Source organism: Aythya fuligula, chromosome 4 (assembly GCF_009819795.1).
Source record: "Aythya fuligula isolate bAytFul2 chromosome 4, bAytFul2.pri, whole genome shotgun sequence".
Classification (NCBI taxonomy): Eukaryota; Metazoa; Chordata; class Aves; order Anseriformes; family Anatidae; genus Aythya; species Aythya fuligula.
This window is the reverse complement of record NC_045562.1, coordinates 32,782,479-32,805,224: the sequence shown is the minus strand read 5'-3', so window position 1 is coordinate 32,805,224 and position 22,746 is coordinate 32,782,479. Positions and strand designations below refer to the sequence as shown.

At 40.3% G+C, this 22,746-nt stretch overlaps 1 protein-coding gene across 1 annotated transcript in view; it reads right to left on the bottom strand.

Annotated features, from left to right (window-relative positions):
* Nucleotides 1–22,746, bottom strand: part of SH3D19 (SH3 domain containing 19) — a 78,693-nt gene that overhangs the window by 50,316 nt on the left and 5,631 nt on the right. The window contains exon 2 of the mRNA XM_032186049.1: nucleotides 10,029–10,068. Coding sequence (XP_032041940.1) covers nucleotides 10,029–10,068 — 40 coding nt within the window. The remainder of the gene's footprint in view (nucleotides 1–10,028; nucleotides 10,069–22,746) is intronic.

Genomic DNA, 22,746 nt, shown 5'->3' with positions numbered 1-22,746 from the left:
CAGGAAATTGTCCCTAACCTTTTTCACATCAGCCAACAACTTTACCTCCCTCTCCCCTTTTAACACGCCTCTGGGCCTCCAGGAGTAATGGTGATTTTTTCCTTCCAACCGCCTAACTGATGAACACAACCTAGGCAAACCCAGAAGAACTGCATGATAATTTCCTCAAGAAGTAGCAAAGCCACAGGAGCTGCACTCCGTGGACCTTGTGGGTCCCTTCCAAGGGCAGATATCCTACGGTTCTGCAGGGAATGGCAGCTCAGCCTCTTACACTACACAACATGGAAAGCTTTATACAAAAGTAGCTGGCACCAAATTCAAAAGAGCCAAAAAAACTTCTCTGCATACAACACAAGGTTAAGCTATGGCACTTCTCGCTGCACAACACTGTGAATGCTAAAAGCCTCTATGCATTCAAAAAAAATAATAATTAAAGAAAACCCATTGAGGGATATTAAACACAAAGCAACATCTCTCTCAGGAGACCCCTGAGTCACGTAAATCTGGATGCTGAAAGAATACATGGATGCCTTCCAATACATGCTTGGTTTTTTCCTCATCTTCTTCCCTACGCCTCTGCTTTGGACATAAGCAAGACAGAGTAAGAACATTAGAACAGACAGACCTTTTGTCTGCTCCAGAAAGGCCACTTTTACAGATCCTTAGATGTCTTTCAGGATGGAAGGAGGTTGCCTGTCTAAAACCTTGGGCATTTCTTCCAGTTACTTCAGCTGCTCTAATTAAAAGGTAAATAATGTGGTGTTGTTTACCTTTTGATGACATTTCAAAATCTTATTTTTTATTTTTTCCTGTGAAAACATTCTTGGCAATTTATAATTAAGCTCCAAGAACATTAATGATTTTGTTTTTTATTGTAGTTCAACTACATCTGTATTATGCAAAGCAAAATACCTGCTTAGCACCTGCAGCAAGGCAGTTACTGCACTAAGGAGCATTTTTGTCAATCCAAATACTAACAGACGTCATTTAAAAAAAAAAAAAAAAAAAAAAACACAGAAGATAGTATGGGAACAGTAATTACATGAATTACTAAGTCATCATTTCAGATGTGTTCTATACTGAAAAAAAAAAAATTAATTGCTGTTATTAACAGAGAGCATTAGAAGTCTGTTCACAGAGTACAATGTTCATTTAACAGAACATGTTTCCCTGTTATGCCTCAGAAGAAAAGACAGATGGGGCAGCAATGAAAATGATCTTCTGTCCCATACAGCAGTAGTGTGGCTGGAAAGCCTCTCCTATCCCTGTCACTGCTGTCCTTGTCTCAGGACACTGCTCTTCCTTCCAAGATGTCAAACCTACACCTTTTAGGAGCAGCAGTAGCTTTTAGCTAATCATGGGCAGAGTGTTTTAGAAGAAGCAGTGGAAAGAAGCTAATAAAAAAAACAGTGGTCTTCAAAGCGGGTGCCCATAAGAAGCTGTGTTCCCAGGAGAGGAGAGAAACCTCCTGAAGTGGTCCAATCCCAAAATGCTATCAGAATTGTCTGAGCCAGTACTGTACTGATACTAAACATCAGTGTGTGAGGAGATGGGGAAGCAGAAGTCCATGTTAAATGGAATAGAAGGACTGCAATAAAGAAAACAAAGTTATTTCTTCCCACCAAGCATTTATTCCAGGCAAGAACATTGCTTAGTGTTTTGTGAGATCACTCATGTACTTCTTTTGCTGGAACTACTAAGTATTATATTGTGGATCAACAGAGAGATTCAACTAAGTAACCATTATTTGTGGTTTGAATGATGTAATTAGATTTGGATCCTCTCTTTAACTAAAAATCAGCCTTTGCCTCATGCTTTAAGAGACTGGGAATGTTCACTGTATAGAGAAGAGAAGACAAACCTCTTGTAACAACTGCCAGAATTAAGATGTGACTATACGTACTTATAAGGCCCTTACCTTCAGAAATACTTTCCACAGTTAGAGCTGTGTGATCTAACTTCAGTCCTCTGTAGCAAGGGACCTACCTGTGACCACACTGGTTGTGGCCTGCAAGGGAAGAGGTGATGTCTCTTTGCACTGCTGAATCTTAGCTCACTTCCTGCAGCCGAGGCAGTTGGGAACAGACACAAAAGCAGCTCATCCCTGGTGCCCTCGCAGCCCTACTAAGGGTTAGTACTTGGTCAGGCAAGCCTGTGGTTTGTTGCAGCTGGCCAAAACTAGGACAAACAGGGACTACGTTCAGAACAGGGATTACATTCAAATTGCGATACCTGCACTGAGCAAAATGCCTTTGAAAGGAGAAATCTTGTAGCAAAATCAGAAATGCAACCTGTCTCACAAATGACAGAACCAGAGACTAATACACAGATGTGCAAAATGCACATCAAGTACCAGATATATACAGTAAGATGGAAGAAGCTCTCCATATGACAGACCTCACTAGGAATAGCTCTCTACCACGAGACAGTCAGGATGCAACTGTATCATGCTTTTCAGGAGTATGTAATCAATTGCTTCTATGTTCAACCTGCCAAAATCAGATGCTACTTAAAGTAACCAATTATCTGTACTGAAATGATCTGCAGACATCAAGGAATAAGTTAAAATAAAATGACAAAGTAGGTAAGCACTACATAAAAAGAGAAAAAAGGGAAAAAGTAACGATCTCCTGCCTCTTGTGCACATCAGAGAAAGAGGCCATGGAAACCAACAACGCAAACTGAACTCTCCCACTCAAATTCCAGAGGTGAAGGAAAATGTAGATACTGACCTGAGTCCAACAAGAAACCTACACAGATCCTCAGGGAAATGAACCAAAGCCCATGTATCAGCTCCAGCACTCTTAAAATACCAATACGTGATTTTTTTCGGGGAGAACCTGAGCCACTGCTTCTTCTGAGCTGGATGTTTACAACCAGGCAAGTCTGCCTCCTCGGCCCGGACACATATCCCATGGGCTTCCCCTAGCAGCTCCTCCTCCTTCTAGAAAAATTACTGTTTTTTTTTTCAGACGATTACAAATACCTTTGGAAAGAATTCTCTTCCAGCCCTCTCTCCCATCCACCGGCTGAATTTCATGTGCTATTTGTCATTTAAACGTCTTTGGAACGAACGAATAATCATACAGGAGAATTAAAACCATGCCTGATTAATTTGGCTCCTCACATGTTACTTATAAACAGAGAATTCCAGTTCTCCCCATAGCTTCCATCCACCCTAGAGCTTGTGTATTTTCTGCAGGGTTTAAAGAGAAAACCATCTGGTTGTTTTAAAGAGAATTATTGCTGTCTTATAGGGAAAAAGTGAAATTGCCCAAAACTTCTTTTAAAAGGAAAGCACGATAATTAGAATAGGTAATTGTGTGCTTCCTGAAACTACCCTTGTAGAACTAAGGTGTGCCACGGTGGCTTACACTCCAGGTAATTATCCCAATCCACACAGAGAGCAGCCTGGTGCCCGGGTGGTTCTCAGTACCTTCCACTGGAACCTGCTCAGAAAGGTGATGAACAGCAAAACTGGCTCGTGTTCACAGGGCTCCCAAAGGAGCACTGAAGCTCTCTGAATGAAGGAGGAGGGTGAACCCTTCTCTCTTTATTCCTTCAACAACCATCTCATTCTCAGCATTATTTTCCATTATGAATTAGCATTAGCACTGGAGAGCAGCCCACACAACGGAAGGGGTTGTTCAGGGCACCAAAGCAGCCAGTCCTTCAAGTTCCCTTTGCAGAAACCAGGAACAGAGTGCTCTTTTATTAAAACAAATCCCTCTTCTCTGCTTAGAGTTAAGGAATCTGGAACTTTGGCTAGGATGCTCCCTCCACAACAACTCTTGACTGCTATCTGGGAAAGGAATAGCCAAAAATCCCCAGCACAACAGTGAAGAATTGGTGGCATTAAAACAAACATCTGTAGCAATAGACTCTAGACATCCACAAGATCCCTAATTGCCAACAACTAAGCCTAACCCATCTGCTATTAATTCCTCTGCTTTACCTGTGATATTTTATTTCTCATTTAGAGACGTGTATAAACTGAGCAGGGAAAATTAACATTGCAAAGAAGAAATCAAACATAATGATTTACTGGGGCAAGGCAGCTATCAAAGAAATCTGCTGCACAAAATTGCTCCAGCTTATGCTTCTCCAGGGAGGCACATCCCTGACGTGCACAGCATGTGCTGCTTCCCAGAAAAACACGATAAACAGAAGAAAGACACATAAGCAGATTCCAGGCTGAAGTTACACCAGTTTGAACCCACATTTAACCAATGGGATTACACCATGCTCCAAGTGACCGAATGTAAAATGCAGGTCTCAGAAGGAGGAAAAAAAAAAAAAAAAAAAGAGCCACATGATCCTACTTTTTAGATGTCAACAACAAGAGTCATGTTATCAAGACCCTGTCTTCCAGCTCTACCTTTGATTTATTGTCTGGCTCTGCTTCCCTCTGCTGAACCCACTTCATCTGTAAAATGGAGACGCAGCTCTTTTTCTCCTTGGAGATGAGCCTTCTGATCCAACTAACCACATGAGCACTGATAACAGCCCAAAGGAGGGAACGGTCGCTCCTTCTGGAGCAGCACAGGCTTAGCTCAGCTCGTGGCAATTGTGAAACTGTATCCTCAGGGCCCGGGAAGGAAATGAGCTTTCTGGACAAACACTTCTTCATACATCAATCTCTGACCTACTGGGAACACACAAACATAAGATCTTCATTTTTTCCACACCGTAGAAGTATGCTTAGAGTAAGAGTAACTTGCTACACTTCAGCCTTAAAAATTCGGAAGGCTTATTATGAAGAATAAGAATGCAGCAGTAAAACAAGCATCATCCCCAACATCTGTTCATTCTTCTAAGCACAACCCAAAGGTGTCCTGAAGGCTTTTACCCTCGCTTTGTCACACATCCACACCTTTCCCCTCCCTTTCACATCAAGTGTCAGCAAGGTTCCAAGTCTCAAACTTCAGATTTGCATTACAGCCTGAAACACTGGCTAGAAAGGGTGAAAGACTGAAATGTTCCTCTGGGTAAACAGCTGCATTGACAACGTATTGCAAACTTCTCCAGGGGATAACGCACAGCTTTTGAATGACAACAGTGAAAAACAAGGTATCAGGATGCTTGTAGGAATGAATGTGGTCCCCCTGGATAAAGCAACCCAATGTTTGAACTAAAGAATTAGATTTTGACTGGTTCTTTTAACACTGACTCCCCACAGCATTATCATTTGGAAGTCGAGTTAGTATGAGACAGGCAAGCAGGCTGTCAGCGTGCTGAAAATTAGCTGGATCACCAGGCTCAATCTCTCTCTCTCCTGGGGAGGATTTCAAGACTCGACTAGAAAAAGACATTATCTGATCTAGCAGTAGCATCAGAAGTCTGTCCACATTGCACTGTTAACTAAAATACAACAAAGAACCTAGAGGCCAACAAAGGGTTACAGGAGTACCTCTCACTCTTTACAATGCCCATTTCCAGTACACTAACCTTGAACTGAAATTTACCTAAGATGTGCAAAATCTGTTAAATGGCCCACAAAATTAATAGTGAAATTACTCCTGATGACAAAACACCTCTCTTTGTTAAACACACAGCTGTTAGCAGCAATTTGTGAAAGGCTTCAATCTAGAAACACAAACTTCCATATCTGGGAGCTAGCAACATTTGTAGGGTGAAAGAAAGGTCACTCATTCTCCTTCAGATACACAAAGCTGGAATTATTAAACGACTTACTGCAGACTGACTGTAATGGTTGCAACACAGAAAATCCTTCTATTGTCTGTTTTCTCAAGATGTCAAAAGCGTATTGATTTATACCCATCGTACAAATTGTACAAGTGTATCAATTTAACTGGAAAGTGAGTAGAGCTCCACTATATTGTCTGAACTGTGCCTTAAGACTCGCTACCTGCCCTGCTAAAGGCATGAGATCCTAATTAAAAGGTGTTTTCAGGTGATGCTTCAACAAATGGCCTGGCAAAACACTTTTTTAAGCTACAGTTAAAACATCGCTGAAATATTTATTAAACACAATTTCATAAAATCAACATTAAATAGCAGAGGAAAGAGAAATGCAGAGAATCATTCGCTAATGGAATTTTGCTACACAAAAACCTAAAACCAAAGTCATATACAAAATACCATTCATAGAAATGACAGCTTGGTTTACCAGAAGCTCACCAAAAGAATCTGTAGTCCCTTTGATCAGCTACTTAGAGTGCTTCTTTATAAAGGAACAAAAGAAATGCTGTGTCTGTTTGTATTGTTGACTTGACATATTTTAAATGAAAACAGACCAATTTCGTTCAATCAAATGAAGATGACAAGCTGGAAAAGAGCTTTAGTACATTACAAATAGACAGGATATACACTATACAACAATGTAGACAGAATGTATACTATACAGCAGTAAAACCTAGAATCTGCTGTTAGAATGAGCTAGTTCCCCCCCACACTCTCCATTTTGAGGACAAACTTTCACAGTAGTCTCCCAGATTTAAAAATCAAGATCCCTTATTTGACTTCAAGCGATTGATACGCTACTAAACCTGTCAATAAATTGTTGCAGTCTTCAGCTACCTTCACCCTCTCATCTCCAAGGTCGAGGCAACTACAATGAATTAGATCACATTACACAGCTGTGTTTCTGGATTTTGTGATCTGTAATCCTTATCCCACATGGAAAAAAAAAAAGCACAGTCTAGTTAATCCAGTTCCTTCTATGAGATTTACTCATGTTCAGGATTAGCTGTGAACATGTGGATGCCTGAAGTCTTCTATTAACTTACTGTCATATAATTTGCAGTGTGAAAACATTTAGACGCGTAAGGCTAAAGTGTCTACTTCTTTTGACCTAATTGACCCATGTTACAGCAGTGCATGACATGAAGCTATCAGAGCCAACAGTGCATGACCTCACAGTAAAATCAAGAAATAATGATAATTACAGATCATTGTTGCCAGCATCGACACATTTTTAATACCGTCAGGAATTTAATAATTGGAGGATGGGTAATATCAGGTCTTGAAATTAAATGTCTCCAGATAACAACCTAACATAGCAATAGGTGTTATTTAGATTAATGGGACATCTGTTTCAATCTTACTTATGTGCTAACATTTAACACAAAAAATCCATGCAGAGTGGTACACGAAGATATCCACAGGCTCTTTTCTGCTACTCCTCACTTGATCCAATCTCTCCTGCAAGGTGGACAGTTGCTAATTGTCAAGAGAGGTAAGTGTATCAAAAGCACTTTTTGTAAGCAATATCAAGGGTATGTTTCCCTCCTTTAAAACCATTTCCTATCATCTTTGGTTCATCCAACCCCCAGACTTACCAGCCTTACTCTAGGTCCCACTCCAGGCCTCCACAATCACAAGAAATATTGTCATATGATCTTTTTACTAAGCTGATCATGCTCTGGACTAAAACGTAGCCTTTCAGAGCCTCAGGAGAATTTGGGGTGTGGTGATGTTTGGGCTTTTTTTTTTCCTCCTTTTTTTTTTTGTCTCTATTTCATACAAAGCCCTGGTGTGATCTTGTATCATGAGCGTGGAACACTGGGATAAAGGACTACCTCTCCAACCATCTCTTGGCCACATTTATACCCACTGTTTCATCTTCAGATATCTGCTTTTCTTAAGGCTCATTGCATCTCTCTTCACGTGGTCAGCTAGCATCCCCATGCCCACCTCCATTTTTTCATACTAATTCTAGTGCAGAAATTCTCGTTAATAGGCCTTGCATTCAAGTACAATGATGTGCACGGTCATTTTGTTCAACTTTAGATCATGAGAAGGATGTTATGCTGCACTTTTGAGATCCATCCCACATCATGCAGCTTAAGGAAAAAAATAGAAAAGATGCCTTTAGGTCATTTTGTTTTGTCTTCCTTTGTCATGAGCTGCCTCCAGAGAGGAGGTCATGGATGCAGTAGCCCATCAAAAATTGGCATAAGCCATGAAATGGTCCTTGATGTAACTCACACAGCTCTGAAATGTTGTCCATTTTCTAAGAGCAGTGTTGCACTGCACTTCAAGTCTTGGATGCTTCACTATTTAGTTTTCCCTCAGTTTTTACTGCAAGGAATGCTGGTCTTCCTGTGGCTGCAGCTCTCTTCCCAAAGATGGTATGAACAGACTAGGGATAAGAAGAACGTCACCCAGCAATTTGTCACCATAGGATTAGGCTTCCACGATAACACAAGATAAACCATGGAGTGCAGCAGTATCAATTAGCAGAGTACGTCACGTAATTAAGGTTGGCTCTGGTCACCTCTGGCCTAGAAAGAGCAGCGGGACATGCACAAAACCATGCTATCCTTTTCAGAGCCATTTTTCTTCCACACAGCTCATCCTATAAAGCAGAACTAACATGACACCAATGGCCAGTGAAATTGAGAAGGTGATAGAAGATACACAGATGTTTAACAGGTTAGAAACTAAGTGCACTACTGACAAGAATGAAATACTGGGAAGCTGCATTTTCTTCAACACAATGAGCAATTTGCATGAGCCTGTTAATTTCTCTGTGCTTTCCATGGGAGAATTTGCAATCTGTAACCCAGACAATTTAGGGCAGTATTTTATTGTCAGGGTTGGTCCATGTTTGTAATTGCAATTCTTTGCAATTGTAATGGGGGGGGGGGGGGGGGGGGGGGGGGGTGATACTAAAAACCTTTTCTTCTGGTTACAAATTAGAACTTCTAAAACACACTGCAGAGCAAAACGGTACTGGTGGGAAAGACCAGCCATATGAAGGGGGAACAGACTGAACCTGTTTCAACCTTGTATTAAACATTTTGATAAAATTAGATTTCCTTTTGATAATTATTTGAATACATTTGAATTTATTGTACTATAATCTAATAAAAGTTTAAGCATGTAGACAACAACTGCATCTTTTAAAGAAAAAACAATGAGCATTTTTAATTATAAAATACCAGTCTTTATTTCCTTTCAAGCAGATAAGAGTAATCAAAGACAATATTCCACTGCAATTGCAGAAGCACACAGCTGGAAACAGCTACAGTGCTGTTGGGGATTTGGGAGGGACAGGATAGGCACCCTCTCTTCCATTGCAATGCGTAGTAGATACAGCATATCAACTGTGCTAAAAGTTCCTTCTTACAGCTCCCTCTGTTCTTCTAACTATGAAAACTACCCCAGTGTACTGTAAAAACATAGTAACAACAACAAAAAAAAAATAGCCTAAAATAAAATGAAAAGGTCATGCCATATTATGTCAGAAGGCTGGGCACCAGCAGTGTCCTTTGGAAAGGCATTTCACAAGGGTGAACCACTGCTAGCTAGCCTGCTCAATCACCGAACTTCATTAAAATCCCATTATCCACCAAGGGATATGGAGGAGATCTTATTCCGTGGAGAAGAACTGATTGAAGAGTTTGGAAATAAGACAAAAGGGAAAGAGATGGTTTGTTGTTGTTGTTTGTTTTGTTTTCCTCAAATGAGAGAATATAAGGAGGAGAACTAGAGAATTTTCAGAAGCTTAAGAGAAAATGAGGCCTTACAAATCAATAGCTTTCGAAGTCTATGGCAATTCCTGATGGAAATTCTGGATAAAAATAAAATGTGTGCATACGTGTTTTGCTCAATACCTGTTTGTTTCACCCAATTTTGAAACCTTAGGTATGATAGGATCAGAGTTAAGTGTTGCTATTCTTGACTGAGACAATAATTATTTTCCCTGCTACAAAAGCAAATGCTCCAAAGAACACAGAAGCAAAAGTCGTAAGTGCTTCTTGTCTCAAATCACAGTTTTACAAAACAACCCTGTACATGATACATAAACAAGCCTTTCCGACTCTGAGCGCGCAGAGTTACAGTGTAGTGAACCCTGTCAATTCCTTGAAAAATTAGGGAATATTACACAATTATTTTTATCACAAAGTTATTTGGGTATTTTCTTACTGTTACCAAAACAGAGGAGTTGAAGAAAGGCATTTTTATTTTTTGGCTAATTTCCTAATTGACCCCATAAAAGGAAAGTAAAGAAAAAAAAAAGGAAAAGAAGGGAAGAATAAACACAGGAATATGGTTCTTACCCTGAAGAGCGGCAGTCTGGCTTATTTCTTTCAGAGCGATCTGTGAGAAAGGAGGCATAGTATCAGCACAAAACTTGGATGTTCTTTAGCAATACTAGCACAAAAGTCTTAAAAGAACTGTCACACCATAGGACTAGCAAAAACAAAAGCTGATTCTGCCATAAAACTGTTTTTCTACACTGCACTATTCTGCCTGAGAAAAAGTAATATGACTGCAAGCTTAATATTTATTAAAATTCCTCTATTCCAAACAGTGTGTATTTCATGTTTTGTTTTAATGCTTTAGAAGCTTCCCCTCCCTTTAGCTAAAATGAATAAGACTTTAGTTTAGGGTAAAAATAAGAGGGAGGGAAGAGGAAAAAAGCAAAACCACAGATTACTCAGCGCAAAAAAATCATTCCATGAATCATGGCTGGCAGAGTTCCCTGACAGGATGGGAGAAAAATCAGCAGTTGGTTGCAGCAACATCTGCAAATACACTGAATCCAGTGCAGGCCCGTCATTAACTCTTCGACTTCGGGGTGTTCTAGATACAGAATCTTTCTGTGCTTTCACAAAGGGTTTTGTTTATTCAATGACTACGTCAAGCAGCTTATCTGCACTAATGACATTGACCAGCAACTAATATCTACACAGTACAATCACATGACCTCAGATAAACTGCTTTTGCTGACTGATTTATTAGTTCCTAGAATCATCCCCAGATATGTTTCTGCATCTTGATTGATTTCTGAAAGCTCTGATACAAAAAGAAAGTAGAAAACACTTCTAAGAGCAAGATTCAACAAACAAAGATCATAAAACAGGTTATTATGTTATTAGAATCTACACACTCAGTTACACTGTAAGTCCAGAACATCTCTTACCGCAAAATTTTTGAAATGATTGAAAAAAAGTGAGACTTGTGTCCTCCTAAAATACATATTTTCTTAAATTAGAGTGTTTAAAATTATTTATAACAAAAAGATCTACGATGCAATTAGAAGGGTGTTCTTACACCTATATATAATCAACTCTGACCATTGTGATTTTGCTTCTGATTCCATCTGTGAGTCTAGACAAGAGAAAGCTATTTTCCCTGTTAGTAACAGTTTACTGAAAAGCTTCCCTACCTTGATGAGTAAGAGTCCTCTTAAAAAAAAAAATCATACTTACAGACTGTATTTTGAACCCTAAGCTCCACACTTGAGCTAAAATTTCTTCTTCTTTTATTAGCATGTTTGTTCGTATAGTTTTATCTCATGTACAGAAGAAATATTCTCTTCTCCCAAGTTTTATATGCTCATTTGATTACATTTTGATAAAGCGGTAAAAAAGATCATGTCAACAGTGCCCAAAGGAATACTAATGCTTTTTCCATCCACAGGTGCTCCTATTGAGCTGTCATAGCCACAGAGCATATAATTTACTGTTTCTGACTCACAGCAATCTCCATTTCATCACACCGCATGCAACTCTGTTTGCTAGAAACAGCACGAGATAGCTCAAAACAGAGTTACAGCAGCCGTTGTTCAAAGACATGCAGAAAAAGCTCCTTCCATCTTTATCACTTGTTCAATTTACCTATGAGTATGCAAAAAAAACAACACAAACAAAGCAGGCAGTGCCTCCTACTGAAATCTGCTTGCCATCTGTTGCTTGCTGCCAGTGTCCCTGGTTATTTACACAGCCACCACCTAGCAGCAGTCAGATACAACCTTCCCACCGACAGCACGGCAGTGTGGATGTAGCAGTGAGAAGAAGAAAAGAGTCACAGAAGATGTAAACACAGCGTATGTGGGCTCTCCTCTCAGCCCACGTCCAACTGGCAGATCCACCACAGCCTGGCCATGCCACTGAAACCTGCTCGCTCAGGAGATCAGTGCATTTCCTTCTCTCCTTCATTTTATTGAAAAAACAAAACATTAGTGTTGTTCTTACACATTTTGTTTACTGCTAAATACAGAGAAGGAACATCATCCGCCTATACTCTGGTCTTACCAAAAAGAACAGCAGGAAACATAATCCTACAAGCATGCAGTTAGTTTTTTTTGAGAGTACATGCTTATTGCTATTATGAATTTAATGTTCTAAATTCGTTTAGTATCAAGTGTAATTAGAGACTCAGAGAGTTGACTCTATTTAGCACCTTAATTTTGCGATTCTGGATGCTGTTTCGGTATTATGTACAAGCAACTAATGTCACACATCTCTAAAACATGAGCACACAGGCAAATCTTAATGTATATTGCACGTTTCATGCATACACATACAGGTACATACTAAATATAAATGCATATCCAAATCCCAGCTGAATGCCCACAGCTGGCTCTTTTACTCTGCACGTTACTTCGACAACCAAGATCTTTTTGCAACCTTTTCTAGGAGAAACAAGCAAGAAGACAGCATAGAGGCAAAGATCTGAAAATCAAATCTTGCATTACAGATTTTCCCTCACATCAAAGAAATAAATTCCCAGCAAACACTATGGGACACGATGTGTTCCCAGTATGATACCGTATGTCCTTCAATACTAAACTCTGGAAGGCAAAACAGCACGTCAGATTAGAGCACTGGACTAGCATGCACGATGAGGAAGGCAGTCCACACGCAGACACAGGAAATTTGCAGGCAAGAATTATGCTTCCACTGACAGATTCTACCTTCAAGAAACAAGCTTCCACAGATGAGATACTTGGACTACTTTCACCATCTCTGCACTACCCGAGCAATACAATTTCTTACTGCGTGTGCAGTTACCATCAAATACAGTACGAATTCCTAAACCTTTGCTGCCCTTTAACCAATACAGCCTGCGTGGATGAGTAGATTATCCTTGTTCAGCAGCAGGATACAGCGCAAGAAGTCAAGGAGCTGGCAGGTGGAGCAGATGAGGCGGAAGAAGTCAGAGACTTCTGGCTGAGGTCGGGAAGACCGCTGCCAAGTTTTAAACACTGTAGAAGAATCAAGGAAAACACCAGGACACAAAGATCTGCTGTTCATACCACAACTGTTTGGCAAATCTGGTGTTTATTTAGAAAATCATACTGTGTGCATTTCATCAGTAGCATGGACATGCTACGCCTTCTTTCAGCATTCAAAACTGAGCAGCAGACATATATGTCATATTCCAGTTGCTTTTAGAAAGGGTCGGGTTTCTTTAACTGGCGACTTTCTTAGCCTTCAAGCATGGGAAAATTATCTTGTTTGTTTGCTTTTATTTTGACAGAACAGTTTTTCTTCTCAAGGAAAGTATAAACATAACCATCAGGAGAAAAATAACTGACACGACTTTATTTCAGTCGTTCCACAAACCCAAAATAGCTGAAGTTTTTGCCAAAAACGACCACCAAAGCAGAAAACAATAGCTTTTAAGTCATTCCCTCTCGTCTTTGGAAGACAAGCAAAGAAAAGGGAAAAAGGCAGCCCGCACCAAAGAGAGCCGTTGTTTTTCTCTGTTTATTTTGCAATATTCTCCAAAGCATCTTGTTGCTAAGAGTGACTTCTACTGAAAAGCCTGCTCTCACTAGAAAAAAATTTAAGAGTAAACACAAAACGCTGTTGAAAAAGGAGCGGAAAGTTAAGAGACATTCTGCTGCTTTCAACCTGCAAAGAGAGCGGGGAGCTTCCAACGCAGTTACCTCTGGACACAGATCCAACTTCCTACCCTTAATCCCAGCCCTCAGCTTGAGCTCTTGTAAAAGCTGAATTGGCCGAAGAGGACAAAGGGAAGCATGCACTATGTCCACTTTGGGAAATACTGCGTTTTCATCCTAACTATGGCTCTTGAATGGAGCAGCCGCCAGAGGGGGCAGGACATCCTGACGCTCTCCAAGAGGACACTTTATTACAAAAAACCTGTCCGTCTCAATTGCTTTTAGCCCACCATGGCACTGCAGTGGTTTGGTAAAGAAAAGTAGTAGGAGATGCTTGTAACAATACTTCTGCAGCAATGGCAAGCCTCTGTAAGAGAACAGGCAACAGAAATGGGCTTTTAAGCAGTACTGTTGCCAGTAGTGCTGGCAACCCCAAATACAAAAACTACAGAGAAGTCATCTTCTCAAAATAGGCAATTGTTGAAAATGACTAAACAAATAGCTCCAACCCACATGCCCCAGTCCCCAAGGATCATACTTCTGTAAGCTTCTAGGCCCTAAATCTGATGCAGCAACCTTAACAAGACATCATGCAGAAATACGATGGCTACTACCATTACATTAACAACTTCATTTTTGTAATCTTGACCAGCTGACCACGTTGCAACAGTTCCTGTTAGGCAGCTGCCCCAGATCAAAGAGCCCCAAATTTCCCCTTCAAGTTGTCAGTATACATAGGGCCCAATGTCAAACAAAACTGCACGTTCCCTGGGCAAAAGATCTGCAGCTGTGCGGGATTTTCAGTGCTCGTTTTATTTGCACTGAGATAAGCTATAGCGGCCTGTGGTGTTGCCGTATTTCTGCCTTCCACTTCGTTAAGGCAGGACGTGGCTCTCAGAGACTCCTGCTTCTTTATAGCACTCCTCATGGGTGAGGAGTCGTAACAATGCAAATCAGTTCCAGGGTACGCAATCTACTATAAATTTCATTCAGTTTGATTAGGAACTGCTATACAATAAAAACTGCAAGACCGAACATTTATCTATATATTTCAGTATTGTAGCAGCAGAGTCCCTTATCAGTTGTTTAAAAGGCAGAAAGCATGAGGAGAGATTAATGAGAGGCTTTGAAGAAGTTTTTCTCATTTAGTTTAACGTATAGCTATCCCTGCTCTCCAAAAGGCCACAAAACCAGGACACACACCAAGTTTACAACCGTAAGGGCAGACGGTTTTTATACCTTCTTTAAATTCTGCAGAATGCTGCTAAATTCCAGAGCAGTAAATTGGGGAAAAGAATGGATTACACAGCCCGCTGCCCCCCAAATGAAATGTCACTGGCCTGTCCATTTCAATACCAACAGTAACTGAGTCTTGCAGGCACACAGCATTCTTGCAGTGTTTTAGTCTTGGAAGTAATGCTTTCTTCACTCCTAAGCACGACCGATATATGGCCATGGGAAAACAAAAAAAAAGAACAAACATGTAAATATGTACAGAAGAATTCATTGAACCTCTGGGTGAGTATTTAACCTTGAGACCTACTGACCACCATACAGCTTCTAATTATCCAAAGGCCATATTTTTCAATTGCTAAAGAGATTAACAGTGAACTATAGTCACCTTTAAAGCCTTCTGTGTACTTGTGTGCTATATAAATGAAAAAAAAAAATTACTGGACAACAGGGGCCACATCTACCAGTGCTACGTTTGCTGCCAATTTGTTTTTGTGGCTGTGAATTTCTAGCCTCTCGTTCTTGCTCCTGCGTTACTCCTGCAACTCAACAGCAAAATTGTGTGGGCATCAGTGTAAGCACACGTGCCAGCCATAAGAGAGGGGCTGATGCAGAAAGATGAGAGAAAGGAAGGACCGTGTAAGCTCTCTGCTCCTCAAAATGGTCCATGTTGGAATAACTTCGACCAAGCTCAGCACTGGTTCCCTGTTCTGAGACCATGAACAATAAACAAAGTATGTGAGCAATCAAACATACACAGCATATCCATATGTTAAAACATTTGTACCTTCTAAAATTTAAGCAGGAAATTCAACATACATTTGTTTATAAAGGTGTATTTTTTTCAGGAAACGAACAACTTCTGAAGGTGGAAATCAGCACATCTTTAGACGAGACATTGCAGCTGGTCAGTGCAATGTCCTTCTTAGATGATGTACTTCAGGCACATAGGACTAAAGCAGGCAGAGCTCCCAGAATCACAGTGGGAGCTAAGAGGAACCCTACTACTTAATTTTCTTGATAATTTCATAGAGTGAAGTACCAATTAACTTGACTCATCTTTTTGATAGACTAAAGATATATAACCACAAAATACCTCCCTCTCCAGGTATTTCAGAAATGTTAAAATTTACATTTCTGAAAAGCATTTCAGACATTGCCAGCATTACCAATAAAAGGAAATTATCTTTCAAGAGCATGGTACTGCCACTTCCTTCCCAGAGACATAGCTTGCCTGTATAGGCTCTGCTTATTCCTCAGTAACACAACAGGGCTCAGTCTGACACCAGGTCTCTTTGCCATAGAGTGATGATTCACAACAATAAATGATATAAAAAAATTAATATAAGAAGGACCATTTTAAGTTTTCTGTCAGGCTTGCCTTATTCTTCCCTTCCTGTTGAACAACAGTTTCCTAAAGTTGTGCATTCCTGGCCACAGGCAGGGATAATTTCAGGCTGAGTGCAGGGGATATCACTTCCACCATTTAAGCAATTTCCTTTGACCTACACGGTACAAACTAATGCGTTGCAGAAACAGCCTTTGTTATGTGCATTTCAGATAATCATGCACAATTTTTGTGAATTCACAACCTATTCTGTAACTTGCAAAAAATGTAATCTCTATTTGTGAAGTACTAATATTATATAGCAAGAAGATCATTTTTGGACACCAAATATTTTGCAAATCTCACCATGCTTTTCCCTCCAACAATCCTCCACCAACCCCACCCCGATCCAGGGGCAATTAAAAGGTTTTGGAATTTGCATATCCAAAACAGCACCCTTCTATTTTTGAGATGGCAAAAATCAACAGCAGTCTGCAGGGTAATCTTACACATTACACGCTTGGAAGTCAAGTCTCATGTAACGCGTGTGAGACACGAATTCACAATAAGGTGCTGAATGGGAGTATCAGCTACAGACATTTCCACTTCCGTAGCACAGGAAACTAATTCAGCTTTAAAATAAACTAACAAGAAAAAAAATATTCTTAATTACTACATCCTGTGAACCCACTGACAGCAATGCCGACAGCACAGCTTCTATACCTCCACATATTAATCTGGAATCTAGGTATTGTTGTTAGTGCAAGCAAATGCATAGGTCTGTAGTTTGGGGGGAATTTGGAGAATAGGGGGATGAAGAGATACAGAAAGAAAAACGCTTATTGTAATAACCGATTGAAACACACTCAATCATAAAAGAACAACCTCTATAAAAAGAGAATAAATGTACAAGGCAAATAATATTTATTTCTCTTCAGATACCACTGAAATAGTCAATACATTGTTAATGGAATACTTTTTGGTCCCATGTCAGCAGTTATGCTGATTTTATTCTCCAAATTATCCCCAATTATCCCCAAATTGTTTACCCAGTCCAAATAAAGACAGCTAACATGAGAACATTCTTAAACCTCAATTGTTCTGTAGCAAGTACTGATTTTACAGAAAAGTGCATTTGAAATTAGCCTATTAACAAAAGATTTTCCTCAAGTGACATTGATAATTCTGCCCAATAGCCACACAAAAATAAAAAATTCTAGGAAAGCAAATAGAGCAACTGCTTCTCACATGCACTGGATTTTCTGTAAAATCTACAACATGGATTATCCTCCAGAAGGTCTCTTGCTCTTTACACTAAAATCACAATCACAGAATTGTCTAGCTTGGAAGAGACCTCAAGATTATCGAGTCCAACCTCTGACCTACCACTAACAAGTCCTCCACTAAACCATATCGCTAAGTTCAAAATAAAGATTACAGGCTTCAGAAACATCATTAAAAGGAGTTGTCTGAAGATCTGAAAAATGGAATTGTTTAATATTGTCAGCATATACCAATAAACCGTTGGAACCTAAGATAACCCTGATCCTTTGACACTGAATACACGTTTAAAAGTTGTGCATGTTATATGATAGTGATCAGCATCCAAAGCTCATTTTTCAAGACATGAGTCACCTGGCATTTTGAAAGCATTTTACTGAGTTGTGACATGAGTTCATCCACATCCCACCCCGAGGCAAACGTTAAACATCTACCAAATCTTCTTCAAGGTGCCTTTGTTATGGTGTAACACGTGCATGTAATATGAACATTTGTGTCCTTTGGTCCTTGAGGACCATCCTGACCAGAAGTCAGGATACAAAACAATGTTTCATAAAGGGGGAAGATAGGAGAGAATAAAAGAGGGGGGACAACAAGAAAATAGCAGATCACAAAACACCAACACCATCCGCTGGGAGAGGAGTGGCAGGCAACACTTGTGGAGCACAAGGCTTTTACACCACTTCGTAAGAACCTCAAAAGCATGCTCAACTAACACGAGCACAGTTCACAACGCACAGGTTGGTGTGTTATGGTTTAGGTAGAACTTGAAAGCTATGGATGACTTCAACACAGCTTACAAAACACAAACATATACAAATCTTAATAAAAATACCAGGTCTCTTTGTGAACAAAACGAAAGCTGTCACAACTCTAAGAAATGCTTTAAAAATGACCATTGATATTACAAACACACACCTTTCATTCTTCTCATCTGCCCCCCCTGTTTTAGGGAACAGCTGACTGTGCCCATCTTTGGGCTCCTAATTACAGTATTTCTCAAAATCCTCTCATCTGTTTTTCTGAACATTCAGCAAGTGTACTTCCTCATCCTTTCAGGCTCTCAGAGAACACACAGCTACTATAAAAGTAATATTTAGCAGCTTCTAGCTTTGACATCAGGTTAGTGCATCCAGTCCTCAGTCTCATAAACACCAATGTGTCTCTCATTCAGTTGCTCCTCAAGGAAGCAGTTCCTCTCTACTGTCCAAGGAGAGACTTCAAAGGCCAGCAGCTTTAAACAAATGGCAAGAAGATGGCAAAGCCACAAGCATCCTGAAAAGCTGAAAACAAGGGATCCCCTGATTACCACAGAAAAAACATGGGTTCCTGGGCACCGTGGTAATGCTGTCCATTATTGGAATGACCATTCCAATTCCTCAGCACCCTGGAGAAACAGCTCCCCTCCCACATGCACCCAGACCTCTCCTTTTCCCCACCCCACTCCTGTGCATACGCCAAAGAGGCGCCAGAGGATCCATCACAGGCATCCAACTTCTGTAAACACATTAATAAGTACCTCTGCTTTGCTAGGGTGCCAGGAGCATAATGACACCCCTCAATTAAATAGTTCTTGGTGATGGATCCACCAACCCCAAAGCAGTGGACAGGAACTGGAGAAATGAAGCGTCCCCAGAGTCACAGTGGCAGATAGCACGCATTTCCCAGAGCGGATGCTGGTGCTCTGCAGGAAGTTATGCCTGTTACTGCTGGATACATGAGATGTGCAGCATCCTCCTGTCTCGTCAGTCACTGATGCCTGTCCCACTCTGGTAGGGACACTGCTCCAAGCACTGTCCAGACCTGCTTAAACAGAGGAGGCGGTGGACTACAGCAGGCGCCCCACACTCTCAGGTACCCTATTCTCAGGTGAGCTTCATCATTCCAGTTCAGTGCTTACTGTGTGTTTCTTCAGATGTACTCAGAATCACCTAGACCTTCAAGGAAGTCCTAGAAAGGTCTTGAAAAGACCTCCCAGACCACCAAGTCCAACCATCAACCTGAAAGGCTGACAGCCTTACGGCGAGTGACAAAGCCTGCAGTATTTGCTATCAGATCAACTGTGGCATCCGACCATGACATTTTCAAAGCCCTAGGTAAGAGGAGAGATTTTTCCAAAGCTCTACCTTTGATCCCAAGTTCCACATTTCTATTAGTTTCTGCACTGTAAATTTGCAGTGCAGACAATCATAAAATGAACGCTGAGGGAACAATTTATCCTACGAAAGTTATCAAAATGCTGAGCTTGTTTCCAGGTATTTATATCCCATCACTCTAACAGGAAGAGCAAACAGTATTTTAATAATAAATAACATCACAGCACTCTGTTCACTCAAAAATTCTTGTAAATGATTTAACACAGATGTGCACAACCTGAATCAATTTTCACATGTAGATCTGCGATATTGACTGCTTGGGTTTTAATGCAAGACAGACTGCATGATTAATATAAATTTATCACCTTAAGAAAACAATTTACATTAATTTTAGCTTGCCTCATGTAAATAGAAACAAAATGTTATTGCTGAAGAAAATAATCAAATAGCTTATTTTATGCATACAAGATTCTGCCTAGGAGAATGCAGCAGAACCACCTTTGTAGGAAACACAGTGCTTGAAATTTACCTACAGCTTTTAGAATGTGAATCACCATGTTCAAAGCCACATTAAAAAAGCAAAATATTTATGGGAAATTCATCATCATAATTCAAGAATTAGTGAATATCCAGCAAAAATACCAACCAGCATATAACAGGTAGTAATTGATTATGTACAGTGAAGAAGTAAATTGCCTTCCTTGCTATGATGTAAGATTTGAAGATCAAAAGTGTAAGTGGTGTCAAAAAGGAACCGAAGCCATAAAAGATAAAGCACTGGGTAACTATTTAACAGAAACTTTCATATCAGCCTCCAAGAGGTTTCTAAGGTGTTGGCTGCAGAGGATAAGCAATCCTTTTTAGAATTAAAAATTAAAACTTCGTAGAGGTTTCTTGCATACTTCTCTGAAGGCACTTGTAGGCAACTGTAAGAACCAGGTTACTGAACAAGATGATCCTTTTGTCTGATCCAGCATAACTTGCCCATGGGCATGAAAATTATTAACTTCTTGTCCTGTATTTTTCAGTTTTTCAATGGGGCACAGATAAGCCAGTATCATGGCTCTGAAAGTCTGAGGCAGTACACGCTTTTAGTTACAGGAGTGACTGTATCACCCATTCTGATCCAATCACATTTTCTACAAAAACCTCAACAAGCTGACTGAGGTGGTGATTCATATACAAAATCAATGCAACAGCCCCTTAAAAAAACTTAGAATAAAAATAAATAAATAAATATAAGCAGTAGGAAAGAAAATGAGCAGTGAGATTTGTTGCATTCAGCTTCTAATATTACAGTGTGAAATCTTCAGCTTGACTTTTGTTGAGCCTTTCAGGTTGGCCTCAAATGCAGCTGCTTATAGCTATGTTCCTCTGGTATCAATATGGCAGGTATAGGTTTGTTCTGTCATATTTAAAAAAAAAATCACAGACCAGTTAAGTTCATCTTCAAAGCATCTTATTTCGAATTCCATTATATCTTGATAAAAGATCCTTAATTCTCAAGTCAGAATGTCAAGTTGATGTTTTTAGAATAACATGCCCAGTCCACACAGAACTGCTGATTTCCAACACCTGAAGCAGTTAGCGTAACACAGCGCTACGTCAGATGATCAACTTAACACTGATATCCATAGAAGCCTGGGTCTTTCAGAATTCATAAAGCACTGGAGGAAAAAAATGAAGTTTTTCTGCTCTGTGTCATCATCTACTAAATCTAGGCTTCCCCCCAAAACTTAAGTTTGTCTTTCACTGAGGGGAAGGATGGCTGCCAAGCATAAAGCACGGATCAGCAGATGATACATTGTCTTCTCAAGTCTGCAGTTGGAATGCTTCAGTAACTGTGCACACTGTTTTTCACCGTAAGAGTAAAAATCTTGGCTAGAAATTCAGCTGATGCTTCTACTCCGGTTGAAAAACTGAGAATGTGAGGCAGAACTGCCCAATGATAAGGTTGAAGGGTCCAGGCTTTTTTAGATGAGCAAACAGGAGGCAAACAAGCTATCTACACAGCTGCCTGAACGCCAGTGAATTCCTTCACTGGGAGGTAATGCGGGGCTGGAACAGGTTGCACGCAGAGGCTGTAAATCCTTCACTTTTGGAAGACTACTTATGACATGACTAGAGGAAGCCTTGGTGGATGGATCTAGTCTTGGCAGGAGTCCTGCTTCAAGCTAGAGGCTGGGCTAGGTGAGCCCCAGAGCTCACTTCCAGCCAACACTGCCACACTTCTGAGCCACAAGATCACCAGAGCAAGGACAGTGTACAATGCCCTATGCAAAGCACTGTATTTAACTAGGGCTGATAAGCATCAGCGGAAGATATTTACGTCAAATGGCTTTAAGCACTATCAAAATAAAAATTCACGCTGCACGTATCGTATGAAATACTTATTGAAATGCATGCTCTGAACTACATTAACTTTTCACAGAAAGAGGGTTAATACCACCTCTCTCTTGTTTCCAGACCTTAAGTCAAGGCTATACAGTCAAGAGTAACTATTTACAACTTTATTTACAAATACTAAACGTGTTTCATCTGAGAACAACAGCCGCTGTGGTAAAAACTTCTTCGAATTACAGAATGGCTTTTGTTGGAAGGGACGTTAAGGGTCCCAGGTTCCAACCCCCGGCCGCGGGCAGAGCCCAGGTTGCTTGCTCAAGGTTCTTGCGATGACGTTCTGACTCACACTGCCCTGTGCTGTCCATCCCCTGTATTTATGCAACAACCCTGAGTTATTACTTGTTACCTTGACAGGAAGCGATTGATTGCGACACCCAGTTAACAGCATGGTTTTGGACCATCATCACTCCCTGGGTTCTGCTCTTTGGCTATCATCTCCCCACTCCTTATGCAACGATTCATTTTTGTGCCTTGCTTTGGCTATAAGCTAAGTGAAGAAGATCTATTTCATCACATTAGTCTTTTATTATTAGTCCTTCTACAGTCTCTTGGCTAGGAAAAGACTACTCCCTGTTGGCTATCACAGATTATTCAGCTATTTTCCTTAGAGCAGCTTTTATTTTTAGAAGGCTTGTTTCTTCCGAAGACACAACATTCTTTGTGGTGCAGTCTGTGCTCTTTCCCAAGGAACTGCAAGAAGTTTTTTTCTTGCCACAGACAGCACACTTCAATTTCCAGAAAGGATGGTGAATTTCCACATACGGGTTATGTTATTATATTCCAGAAAAATTCTAGTTAGCTTT